Here is a 13,921-nt window from a genome sequence, read left to right as displayed (position 1 = left end):
GGTCAATTGTATGCATCAATATAAATTCTTTCTTAGTAGACTTTTAACATTTAGTATCTTTCTGCAGAGGACAGTTGTCCCTATAGTACAACCACATAGTTTTGTGCACTCAAATGATTATCTCATTCTTGAAGATGATAGTGGAAGGGTTAAATTGACTGGAGAGGTTCTCTCTCCTTCAATGTTTGTGACAGGTAGGCATATTTGAATCAGAACAAGGTTTTTCCAGGGAACTTGATTTTATAAGCAGTTGGTTTTTTATGGTGCATATCATTTCATGTTTACTTTTTTTGCAGGTGTTGTAGTAGCTCTTCATGGTAAAGAAAACAGTGATGGTGACTTTTATGTACAGAGCATTCTAGAAGCTGGCCTACCACCTCAACAGTCTCTGCATTCTGGTACTGATTCAAGTATTTACTCAAGCTAGTCAAGTGTGTGTGTGTGTGTGTATTTGATAGGTAATGGGCTGAAGCCTAGATTATTTATTATTATTATTTATAATTAAGATTAATTATTATTATATTTTAAGCATGACTAGACTCGAACCCAAGACCTCCCAGATGAGAGGGTCACAATTTACCATTGTGTTGTAGGCTCTTGCCTAAGTTAGTCAAATATTTACTCAAGCTAGTCTCAAGGCCTTTTTTTTTGAAATCCTTGGTGCTACTTGTTTTTTAACCTCAAGGCCAGGGTCTTGTTGCATTATGGTTTTGGTTAAAATTCTAAGATTTGGTAAAATGTGAAGTTGAGCTTCAGAGTTGCAAATTCTTAAAGAAACTGTTCCAAGAATTTCTTTTAGATCATAAAGCATGGGAGTATGCTTCCAATTAATATATATTTGTTGTCTGCATAAGAGAACAAATATGTGGTTCTTGTATCTGGGCTTATGGTTGGTAGTGGCAAGTCTAATCCTCTTCAATTTCAGCTTCTTGTTGATCATTTGTCTGGTCACTCCGGTAATGAACAGGTAAGTTTGTTTAATTTTGGAAGATTATGGAATTTTTTCTTACTTGGTACCATATGCTATACTAAAAGTAAATAAGAATATTTGTGAAAATATCTATGGGATCTTGCAGGAGCAACGTATGACTTCTCAAATTGTTCGTCTTGTAATTGCGGGTGATTCAGTTGATATACAACAAGGTCTTCTAGCAGGTCAGGTAAAAAATTAAAAATGTATATAATTTGCAATTTGAGATTTTGACATGCTGTCATTCATTTTAACTGGGACAGCCTCTTCTATTTTTCAACTCTAATTTAACTGGCATATCTGCTTTATTTCTAACAATGACACACACTCTCTGCAGTCCCTTCCATCAAAAGATCAAAGTAGACTTATTGAACCAATCAAGGAACTGGACCTGGCTTTGACACAGGTAGTTAACTATGTTCTTTTGTCTGCTAGTTTGTTGGATTATTTTGACTTGGGTTAGAAAGTTTTATTGTTCCATGCATTTGGCTGATTTGATGATGTTGCCAAATGAGGAAATCTTGTTCTTAATTTTGTTTTCCTCTGTAGGGTACTTTTCGAATCTGTCTAATTTCAAGTGCATATTTAAATCTTTTCTTGTTTGGCTTGTGATGCTTCTCTGTAGCTTGCAGCGGCTATGCCGGTTGACATAATGCCAGGGCCAAATGATCCTGCAAATTTTTCTTTGCCACAGCAGGTGTTTGTGCTAATCTTACTGTGGTTAAATATTAGCCATCGTGTAGAAAATGGTTCTTATAGATCTTGTAGGGTTGACTCTTAAAATTAATTCTTCTGGATGGCAAAATAGTATATCTTCAGTTTATTGATGTGATTTGTTGACCAGCCTTTGCATAAATGCCTATTTCCTGGAGCATCAACATACAATACATTTGTTTCTGTGACAAATCCGCATCAGTTTGAACTTGATGGAGTTAGGTAAGAGGGTGACTGAAATATATTTAGTTGCTCAGGCCTTTATTCAGTTATTCAGTTATTGATAACTAATTCAAAATCTATTTCCTGCACTGGTGTGTCATATGCAGTTTTCTGGGCACTTCTGGCCAGAATATAGATGACCTGAACAAGTATTCTGAAGCAAAGGAAAACATTGATTTTATGGAAAGGACACTAAAATGGAGGCATTTAGCATCTACTGCTCCAGACACACTTGGTAAATATGTGCCTACTATGACGGGAGATTTATTGAAATATGAAAGTTTGCTTTCCTCTCTCAGGGAGTTGCTGTTTCAACTTTCAAGTGATCTACTAGATATTTTTTCAGGAACTGGAAATATTAAATATGGAGACCTATTAGTGCTAATAAGCTTAATTATGCTTAATTTTGAGTGTATCATGCCTATTTTGTAAGATAACTATATTCATATTCTGATTGAGTTGCAGAAAATTCTCTCAAATATCTTTGCAGGATGTTATCCATTTACAGACAGAGATCCTTTTGTTATTGAGGATTGTCCACATGTATATTTCTGCGGGAATCAGAAAAAATATGAATCTCGTTTAATTAAAGGTGGTCTTCTGTTTCAAAACACACTTTTCTTTTATCTCTATGCTCAGCTACTATGTTAGATATAATAGTTGATATATTTTTGGACTACAACAGGATCAGAAGGCCAGCTGGTAAGGCTCATATGCATCCCCAATTTTTGCGAGACAGGATCAGCTGTAATGGTATGTGTCAGGATTACGTGTCAAAAGATCTAATTTACTTGTTTCTTTTGTTTTCTGAATGTTTGTTACAGCGCAATTAATACAACCATTAGTTATGCTTATAAGAAGTTTGTTTAATCAAATGCTCCTATATCTTTTTCGAGAAAAAAAAAGTTTCCCAAGGAATGATTTTCTTTGCTGCAGGTGAATATGAGGAGTCTTGAATGTCATATACTGACACTTTCTACGTCATCTTTGGTTGGGTGAATAACCAAGTGATCTTGAGGGCAAATTAAATCATTCACAAGATGACAATAGAGATTGAAAAATCCTTAATGGATGCCTCTGCTGCCCAGATCCAAATGTCATGCTTGGTGTTTATCCTTAGACAACTAATTATACAGTAATCATGTCTTGTTTATGTTTACGTTGTAGATCTTTTCAGTAATTATTGTGCCAAATGTAATCATAAATTAATTCCGTCAGCTTGCGGTGAAAGCTTCCAATTGCTTTGTTGGCGTTCATCTGTAGATTGTACAATTACTTTTCCTAACTAGTGAAGTTCCTGCAATACATATCTAGGTACTTTGGTTGATCTTACGAGTTTAATGCAAGTGCAAAGACATCGATTATTGTTCAATTTTTTAGTGAGTTTAGTGGGGATGTGTCAAGTCTTCAAGAGTTTTCAACAGTTGATGAGGTCTTTGTCACGACCCCTGGGTAGACTGGATCTCAAGTTAACTGCATCTGCTGGATGATGGGAGGGCATAATATTTTGATCACTATTTTATATTTAACCAGTGAAGTCCCTGCAGTGCTTAACTAAGTATTTCAGTTTGTCTTTCTAGTTATAAAAAGTGTGAAGATGTCCGATAAGAAATCAAATTTTTAGTGAGTTTTTTTTGCAGGGATGTGCCAAGTTTTGAAGACTACGCCAAACGGTGAAGATATGCTTGTCACAATCCCTTGTCCAACTGTGGATCTCAAGTTAACTGCATGCTGGTGGATGTAAGTAGGCATAGCATTTGTAATAATGACTATTTATTCTTAAGTACAAATAATGAATATTAATGTGCATCCAATAAAGGGAAAATGGTTATCAAACAGGTAATTTCCAAAGTTGAAAATTGGCAGTTAAGAAATTTGGTTTGCACCGGAAGATATTAATTATTTTATATGGTATAGTAGTATTTGCATTGCCAAGATAACTGAATTTCATATTCTTTGCATGTTGGTTCCATTTCAACAAATGGTTCAAATCACATGCGATCTTGAATTAATTGTCACTTGGAACAGGTATTGATGAGAAAAAATGTTTTCTACATGGAACTATTGTTTGAAAGCTTATCAACTGTAACATTGCTACCAGAATTCAACTGTGTAGTTTTTTGAGTCAAACTCATTGGCCCATATTTCATGAGAAGTGGTTCACACGAACCCATTTCTCATGAAAACGAATGGAACACTTAGCACTCATTGGATCTAGGTGATGCTCACAGAGATGAAGCACTGAGACTTCCTGGTAGGTCACCCATCCTTGTACTACTGCAACTTGAACTTATCTAACTTATCTACCGTCAAGTATTATAGTCTACATGCTCAAGAAACTCTAATTAATCAGGATATGAGGAAAAGAAATAATTGGTTTGAGGGAAACAACCATTCAAGAAAAGAAAGTGGGCAATACTGAGTGTCACCATTTACTTATTACATTTTTGTAGGGCCCTAAACATCTTTTTTTGATGTTGAGTAGTCACCCACTCCTTAAAAAGGAACAAATGACATCTTATTACGAAACAAGAAGATACTACAACATATTTGACATTTTGTAATCATAATAATAATGTATAATTGATCTGTAAATTTGGGGCAGCTAAGGTGCATTCTAGTACATCACTTATGCATACTATAATGGGATATCTAAGTCACCCTTACACACATTTAACCATTTGTAATGGCTGCTTATGGTAAATGCATTAAATAATTATTAAGCCGATAGGCTTTCTCCCTATGGGACTTTACCCGGAATTTTCCGAGTTTCCGAGTTGTCGGATGCTGGAAAAAGAGATATTGGTAGTGTCGGATGCCGTTTATTCAATACGGCCTGCGAAACATTCCCCTGGTTTGACATGGCGCTTCTAGTTGTCATTTTAATAAATAAATACACACTTCGAAGGAAGAGGTGTATTAAAAAATGACTGCACTCCCCAATGACGGAGTAAATAGATGTATAAAAGAGGGTGAGAGGAGGTGAGGGAGACAGAAAACGCAGTTGAATTAGAATCAGTGGTGAGGGAGGGAAAGCAGTTGAAAGCATGGCGACTGCAGAAATGTTGTTGTTGCTTGAATTAATAATTCAATATGAATGATTCTTTTATTAGAAAAATATATATTTAAACTATGTATCAAGATATATCTTATAAAACTATCCAAACTATCTCCTCAGGTCAATAAAACAAAGCAACTCTTCTATTTAACAACCTAATCGCCATCCGAGTGCTGAGTTCACAAGAATCTGTCATACTCAAACAGGGTTGATGCAAACTTTCCTTGATACCATGACAATTGTAAGTTGAAATGTTTATACATCAGCCAGCTAGGAAAAGCACAACAAATAGCGTGTTTTGGGATCTAGAATAATCTGAAACAGCCATGCACAACAACATGGAAGTTCATAGAATGCCCCACCATTGCAACGTCCAAGTTATAAAGGTACCAACACACATAATCGTCTCCATTCATTCCTCCCAAATCTCCTCGACAGATTTGTTGCGATTAGGTAAGTTATATGCTTGGTCAGAGCTTCCTACATATTTGTTCTCTAATTTGGTTATAATCCTCTCTAAATAGAATGTTCTCTTCATCTTGTTTGTCATGTTGTTTGTTTAGTTCACGAGACTGTATTAATAAGTATATCCATTCCTCCCAGATCTCCTGACGGATTTGCTATGACTGCATAAGTTCTATGTTTCATTAGAGCTTCCTGCTTATTTGTTCTAGAGTAGTGTTCAGTTAAGAACCTTATGAACAGGAAAGACAAAAATGGCTCTTTTGAAAGAATTTGAGGTAAGGTATCATGAATTTTTGTATTAAAAGAGAGTTTGGCATTCGTATAAACAACTAAATTTTATTAACCCTTAGAGACATTCAATGGATTTCTCAAAAAACATTATTACCTTGTTGCATGGGACCATTGATATAAAGCAAGGAAATTATTGACATTGAAAACATGAATGCAGATATAATATTGCCAAACATGATGAAAATATTGCTTTTTAGTGGACATAATTCACTAGATTTTCTTTAATTCCTTCTATAAATCATGAAAATTTGTGGCTTGGTTTTACCTTGATCATCGAATTTAGAATTGCAGAGGGAATTATGCATAGTATCTTCAAACTATAACTTCTTTTCAAAATCTTTTTTATTCAAATGAATTCGTATATATCTTAAAACTTACATGGTTGACTATGCTGAAAATTAGTGATGGCAGAGCTCTGACATAATTTATGTTCAAGGCTTTTTTAAATGTGTTTTATTCTTCAATGGCTACATTCTCTTCCCAAATTTATTCGTAATCTCCATCTCTTAATCCAAGAATGAAGTCAAAAGTACAATCAAATAAAACAATCAATGTGTTATTGATTTCAAAAATACATGTGCATTTTGTGAAGCATTTAGTTCCAAGCCTTTGATGTATATGTACTTGTAAAGCTATGAAGATTCCACAGGCTAGCAATTAGTGATAAAAATTAGACTTTCATGTTTTATTTATAATAGGAAAGCATTTAACCTTAATCAAAAAGCTCAAATAATTAAGCAAATATTTAGATTTATTTATAGTAAATAGGCTATTGTAGAATTTGCTCTTCATTATTCTACTTGACATTGAAAGTTGTAACCACAGAACATATAACATGTTGCAAAACCACAAGGACCTGTAGCAATGTCACAGAAATCTAATTTTAAAGTTCTTGGGGGAGAGTTACTTGAAAGATTATGTGAGGATTGTTGTTTCCTTAAGACTCATGCAATCCTTATACTCGTAAATTTGCACAGTTCTTTGAAGGATTTGATATACCATAGGGCAGGTAATACAAGAGGTGCTAAATTAGTAGTATCAAGAACATCATTAGTTACTGCGTTCACAACTGTTAAGTTGGGATCAATACCTTCATTCCTCGCATAACTTTTATGATATTCTTGTAACATGTCTAGTCAAATTGTATATTTTAATTTTAGGGTTTGTCTTATAACATTAAAATTAGGTTTTTATTTTTATTTTAAAAGTTTAGAAATATAAAATAAAACTCTTTTAATTGTAAATATCATAGTTCAAATAGATTATGCATATAATAGAAACACACAGTCATTACACAAACTTTTTCTCTATCATCTTTGTATAGTATCATCGTCCACGAAAAATATGTTAGCTGCCTACAATCAAATCCACTCAATTATTTGATATGCATAAATAGCCCAAGTAGGAATACATTTTTACAAAACTTCTAGAGAGAATAGTGACATCAACATGCAAATTATATGAATAAAAAAATGAGAAAATCCCATGAAATCAAAATGGTAATTATTTATATAGAGATTTGTACTGAAATCAAAGTGCTAAGTACGCCCCATTCCTACTTCACTTCTATGCCCCATTCTCGGTCATCACTGTAGAGGTAGGACCAATCACCCTATCTCTAGAAATGAATGGGTTGGTCCAGCTAGGCACTGAAAGCTTCCTGATAAGAGGTTTCGATGAAAAAACAAAATCTGCAGTTATTACAAAGCCAAATTTTCCTCTTACATACTATAGTAGTAAAGGACTATCGCAAGCCCTATTAGAGATTTGAGTACAATACAATGTAGGGAAATTAATGTACTATTAAAACCCTAGAGTCAATTTATGCCAATACTTTAACAACATATGTATCGTTGGTGATTTGGAAACATGGAAATAAGATTCTCCTCAAAGAAGAAATCCATATGTCAATGATTGTGGTTGTGTTCATAGGGTTAGAATCACTTTATGCCTCTCATTAAGATTTAGGTTTATGTTTTGCTCCATGCAAAAACTTTAATGTTATACATTTCTATCATATTTTATAGATAGAATATTTAGAGTTTGGCTTATGTTTCGCTCCATAAGGTATGACTATATGCTATGATTATGATTAGAGTTAGGGTTTTAGGTACAATTAGTGCAAGACTTGTAAATGATATTAGGGTTAGATTTAGAATCATTGTCCGGTTAAGGATAGAATTATGCTTATGATTAACAATATTAGGGTTATTGTTTAGTCATAATAGGCTTCCAATATGCTCGGCTACAAAGACAATGTAATCAACCTATAAGCAACTCGGTGGCAAATTTCCTAGCATAGGCTCAGTTTTTTGTGGTTTCAAGGAAGATAATTTTAAGTATGAGTGACTTACATAATGAAATCAAACAATAGGAGAATTAAACATAGAGTTGGAAAGCTAAATAACTATTCTTCAAATAAACATATCAATATTTATGTTTTTATTTATTAAAATCAACTACTAGAATCATTTTTTTAACATAAATGCTTCCATTTATTGTAATATAAAATATAGTAGAAGATCGAGTTCCCATGGTTGGTAATAAATATAAAATTAGATTATATAGTAAATGTAAATTATTAAATTTGTAGATTAATATAAAATATAATCGGTGGCAAATTTCCTAGCATAGGCTCAGTTTTTTTATAGTTGCAAGGAAGATAATTTTAAGTATGGGTTGATGGAGCCCATAAATTCGTTATTCTATTTATGTGAACAATGTTGTGGAAAGGTTTCTTTCTTATATTTTGATGAAGCAATGATGTGTAAAAGAAGCAAGTTATTGATCTTTGGTTAGCACATCACAAATGGAGGAATTAATGCAACATTTTACATCTTTAAGGGGACTTGGCATAGATGTTATTATTAAAATTCTTAAGAGAATTGCCACAATGGAAATAGTAGGTTTGAAATCAAAAGAAATAAAGGATTATCCTGTTCCAATGGAAGTAGATTCTGAGGATAAGCGTTATGGAGGGGTTGTAGTCATTGGTGCAACTGCTCAAAATATGGCAAATGAGCATTTTTCTACAGTTGTGCATTTTCCTATAAAATGGTTTTTGTGCATCAAGCAATAGAAATTTTTTGACATTTATAGAATATTTGTTAAGAAGAAGGGCACTGCAAACTTGGATACTGCACTTTTACCAGATGACAAAGAGAGAACGTTCACAGATTATGTGATCAGCCACAACAAGAAAACTGCCAAGAAAACTGCCAAGATTCAACAGAGCTCCTCCTTGCAGCATGTTGAATATGGTCAACTTCTTGATACTTTGGGGTGAGGATTTATGTTCCCAAAATATAAATATTGCAAACTCTCTTGTCAGTAGCACAAATTTGGGCTCAATTAATAATGAGAAGGGTGGTTTGGCTGAATAATCAATCATATGTTGTGATAAGGTTAATACTGATGTAGCTTTATCAAATGTTGGTATCCAAGTTAATTATGATTCAAACTGTGGTTCATCTCACGAAACATAATGTTTGATGTCGGCATGTAATAGTCATGTATTGTGCAAATTTGATTCAACAAGTGTGGAGGAAGACGTGAAACAGATGGGTTCTTCTCCAAAGTCTATTATTTGTCAGAAGGGCAAGGAGGATGCAGTGCTTCTTTTCAGAGACTGTAAAAGCTTTGCTGGTTTGGTTGAAGCATTAAAAAATAATAGTCATTGTGGCAAAATGCCTACTATTGCTACTGACCTCAGTTACCATGTGCATCATGGGAAACAGAGAAAAGATTTTACGGACTTGGCAAATTCCTTCAAATTAGATATTGATGACTCGGATGAAGAGTTAGATGACAACTTGCAGAGAATGATATTGCTGACGTCCTTTGCAATAAACTTGAGGCTTTTAGACTAACCTGCAAGTCCAACCTTGTGCGACGAAGGATACGACCTATGTGAAGGAAGTTCATTGCAGAATATTGCACTCACCATTGTGTCGGAAATGGCCTTTTTTGTGTATATTGTGGAGACATATGATTCATATTGGCTCGGAATGGTGTGTAATGTAGTCTTAGAACTGTCATTTGTGAAAACATTAATCTCTACAAGGGGAAAAATGGAGCAGGAGGATTCAAAAGCAAGTCGTAGGCATATAGATGAGTCTCGAAAGACAGACTAGGTGCAACTTGGAGATGCTTTCTTTGCTGTAGAAGTTTGGAAGTCCTCACACGCAAGGTGCCTGCGTGGATACATAATAAGCGAAACATTTGTGATGCATATCTTACATGTCCATTTTTTGTTGCAGGTTGATGAGGATTCGCGTGAACCAACAAGCGCAAAGCATTCGTGGGTTGAAACTCAAGCAAGCCGCCAAACACATGCTCGAACAAATGCTCATGCAATGACAAGTGATTCAAGAAACAAACTGGATATTAACACTAATGTAGATGCGACCATGAGGAAAAAGCGAACGTTGGAGTCTATTATCCTAGACGGGATGCTCCTGTTCAATCTCTAATGGCTTGATTAGCAGTCGATTATTGTGAGAAGTTTTAAAAAGGATTTTTTTTTAAAGAATTGTCAAAAAGTCATTAGTTTTGAAAAGACGTGTCATTAGAATATGACTTTTCAAAGGGACACGACCTTTCAAAACATGACTATTTGTGGTCTATATATAACATGAAATGTAAATCAATCAGGAATCATCGAATCATCAAAAGAAATTTGTCATTATTCAGTAGAAATATTAGTGAAGTTCTTATCTTCTAAAGGAGAAACTAGAGTTATGAACTAAGCAGAGAGTTTTGTAAATTTTATGAGCATTAATTCAAGCATTGTGTGGTTTGAACTATGTTGAATAGAGCATCAGAAGGTTGAGTGTCTTCAACACGATTTGTCCAACAATTAAATCAATAAGTGTGAAAAATCAACCTATTGCAGTCACTGATTATTAATCTCCTATCGTAAACGATTATTAAACTGCTGAAAACAAATTTTCAACTAATATTGAAAAATAACACAACTGCAATTTCACTTATAATACGGAAAGAGATGCACAACACAATGAACACAATATTTTTGGACAAATTGTCCCTGGAAAAACCCCTAAGGGAAAACCAGTTCTACAGATGAGGAATTATATTAAACTTCAGCAAATCAAGAGATACAAAATTCCTTGCCTCTCACTGGCAGAACTCCGACAACCTCCTAATTTCTCTTGCTGATATTCCCCACTGCTATCTCCACGCTAACACTGCGCCCTTGCTAACACTGCAAGACTGTTTGCTAACACTGCAAACGTTTTTCCAAAACTTCTTGATCCAAATGACCCAATGACCCCTTTTTATACTACTCCTGTTGGTAAACCAACGACCGAGATTAAATCAAACCAACGGCTGAGATTAAGACAACTCGACAGCCAATAATAGAATTGGTTGCAAGGTGTCCAAAAGGGAATCTCTAAAATTAGTAAATAATAACCATTTACTAATTTTTGGCAAGTGGACAAACAACTGTCCAAACCACCCATAAATACAACATCTATTCATAGATAAGGACAAACAACTGTCCAAGCTACCCATAAATACTACTGCTATTTCTGGGTCAAAAATAACAGCTGTCCAACTAACAATAATTAACACTCCCTCTTAGCGAGGAAGCTGTTCTGCATGACACACATCTTATCTCTGAAAAAGATAAATTTGGCCTTTCCCAAAGCCTTCGTTAGAATGTCTGCTACCTGCTCCTCTGTAGGTATGTACTGTAGCTGAACAACTTTCCTTTTCACACAATCTCTGATGAAGTGATATCTGATATCTATATGTTTAGACCTATCATGAAACACTGGATTCTCAGACAACTTGATGCAACTCTGACTGTCACAATGTATCACAGTAGTCTCAACCTTCTGACCAAACAAGGCTACTAACAACTTCCGAAGCCATATAGCTTCACATGTCGCCATGCTAGCTGTTATGTATTCTGCTTCTGCTGAACTTAGAGCCACAGACTTCTGCTTCCTGCTGAACCAAGATATAACTCCTGATCCCAAGCTGAAACAGCACCCTGAAGTGCTCCTTTTGTCTGTTGTACTTCCTGCCCAATCTGCGTCAGTATAGCCTATCAACCTGATACCTTCACCTCGAACATATCTGATCCCATACTCGACTGTACCACGCAAGTAACGTAGCACATGCTTAGCGGCTATCCAATGCATTCTCTTTGGTTCAACCATGAACTAACTAAGAGAGTTTACTGCAAATGCTATATCTGGTCTAGTGTTGACCAAATACATAAGCAAACCAATCAACTGTCTATATAAAGTGGGATCTACATCTTTCTCCTTAGATGTATCTACCTTCCTCTAATTCGTGATCATGGGTGTAGACATGGCTTTGCAATCCTCCATCTCAAATTTCTTCAAGATTTCAATGCAATATTTCCCTTGACCAAGGAAAATCTCCCCATCTGTCTGCCACACTTCCATGCCTAGAAAGTAGTGCATAAGTCCTAAATCCTTCATCTCGAACTCTTCTGCAAGGTTCCTCTTGCAATCCACTATGAGCCCTAGTGAACCTGTAAGAAATAGGTCGTCCACATAAAGAACAAGAATGAGAATCTCACCCCTAACCATCACGTAGTAGAGGTTAGCATCTGCTTCACTCTTCACAAAGCCCATTTTCTACAAGTATGTATCAATGTGCTCATACCACACTCTAGGAGCCTGCTTGAGTCCATACAATGCTTTCTTCAATCTGCACACGTGGGTCTCTTTGTTGTGTGCTACAAAGCCTTCTGGTTGTTCTATGTATACCTCCTCCTTCAACTCACCATTGAGGAATGCTGTCTTGACATCCATTTGATGGATTTGCCATCCCATCTGTGCTGCAAGTGAGATTACAGCTCATATAGAAGTATACCTGGCAACTGGAGCAAATGTCTCCTCATAGTCTATTCCCTCCTTCTGAGAGAACCCCTTTGCCACGAACCTAGCCTTGTATTTCTCGATGCTACCATCTGCACCGTGCTTTATCTTATAGATCTAGCGTGATCCAACTACAACCCTATCTGTTGGTCTAGGTACTACCTCCCACACATCATTCTGCATTATTGAAGAATATTCCTCAACCATAGCATCTCGCCATACCTGATGTTCTGCAGCTTCCTGATAGCTAGAAGGCTCACTATCTACCAACTGACTAACTAATGCCACATAGTCATTGAACTTGGCTGGTTGTCTTCGCTGTCTAGTACTCTTCCTAGGAGCTCCCACAAACTCCTGAGTATCCCTTTGTGTATCTGGAACCACATGGTTCCTGCTACCAACTGTAGAGGATGAAATGTCAACCTCTAAGTCTTCTAGATGCATTTCCTGTTGCACCTGTTGCTCCATACTTTGTGAATCTTCACTAACCGAGTCTTCATTCGTATTGGTAACTATACTTGAGCTTTGCTGCCCTTGACTTGGTCTTGGAGCTTCTGTTGGCTGCTCACTCTGATCATCTGCTGGCAAATCTCTGAATCTCCTGAATGCCTTGTCCTCCATGAACTTGACATCCCGTCTGACAATAATTCTTTTAGTCCTTGGAATGAAAATCCTATATGCCTTTGAGGTCTCACTGTACCCAACAAAGTACCCCCTCTCTGCAGTCTGATCTAACTTTGTATGTGTATCTCTAGGAATATGACAATATGCCAAACTCCCGAATATCCTGAAGTGACTAACATCTAGCTTCTTCTGGTGTCATCTTCCCTAGCACCTTGTGTGGAACTCTATTCTGAATGTAGATTGCTGTATTACACGCCTCTGCCCATAAGTAACGGGGCATGTCCTAGTCATGTAGCATAGCTCTTGCTGCCTCCGATATAGAACGGTTCTTCCTCTCAGCAACTCCATTCTGCTGTGGATTGTAAGGAACAGTCCATTCTCTCTTGATTCCTTCTCTGGTGCAGAACTCCTGGAAAACATTTCCTTTGTACTCACCTCCATTGTCTGACCGAAGAACCTTTATCTTCTTTCCTGTCGAGTTCTCCACAAGAGCCTTGAACTCTTGGAATCGACTGAAAACCCCATCCTTAGTCTTCAAGAAGTATATCTAGGTCTTTCTAGAGAAATCATCAATAAAAGTAACATAGTACTCATATCCTTTGAGAGATTTTGTCGACATTGGTCCACAAACATTTGAATGTACTAGATCAAGAACACCCTTAGATCTGGTGTCACTCCTTGGAAAAGATGCTTTCGCAA

At 36.0% G+C, this 13,921-nt stretch overlaps 1 protein-coding gene across 4 annotated transcripts in view; it reads left to right on the top strand.

The window, feature by feature from the left end:
* Positions 1-3,278, top strand: part of LOC149547986 (DNA polymerase delta small subunit-like) — a 52,870-nt gene extending 49,592 nt beyond the window's left edge. For 3 of the 4 annotated variants that reach the window (XM_089792017.1, XM_089792015.1, XM_089792016.1), the window contains 11 exons: positions 68-194; positions 297-398; positions 855-967; positions 1,077-1,160; positions 1,308-1,376; positions 1,596-1,667; positions 1,815-1,906; positions 2,014-2,141; positions 2,397-2,498; positions 2,592-2,659; positions 2,843-3,278. In XM_089792017.1, the coding sequence (XP_089648143.1) occupies positions 182-194; positions 297-398; positions 855-967; positions 1,077-1,160; positions 1,308-1,376; positions 1,596-1,667; positions 1,815-1,906; positions 2,014-2,141; positions 2,397-2,498; positions 2,592-2,659; positions 2,843-2,905 (906 nt within the window). In that variant the 5' untranslated portion in view covers positions 68-181 and the 3' untranslated portion in view covers positions 2,906-3,278. Of the gene's footprint in view, positions 1-67; positions 195-296; positions 399-854; positions 968-1,076; positions 1,161-1,307; positions 1,377-1,595; positions 1,668-1,814; positions 1,907-2,013; positions 2,142-2,371; positions 2,499-2,591; positions 2,663-2,842 lie in introns of those variants that run through there. The other variant, XR_016353952.1, reaches the window with a different exon arrangement.
* The last annotated feature ends 10,643 nt before the right edge of the window (positions 3,279-13,921 follow it).

The sequence above is a fragment of the Cupressus sempervirens genome, chromosome 7 (assembly GCF_028749045.1).
Source record: "Cupressus sempervirens isolate cs-2001-9-10 chromosome 7, ASM2874904v1, whole genome shotgun sequence".
In the NCBI taxonomy this organism is placed as follows: Eukaryota; Viridiplantae; Streptophyta; class Pinopsida; order Cupressales; family Cupressaceae; genus Cupressus; species Cupressus sempervirens.
Note: the sequence above shows the minus strand (reverse complement) of the source record. Positions and strands in the feature narration are given on the sequence as shown.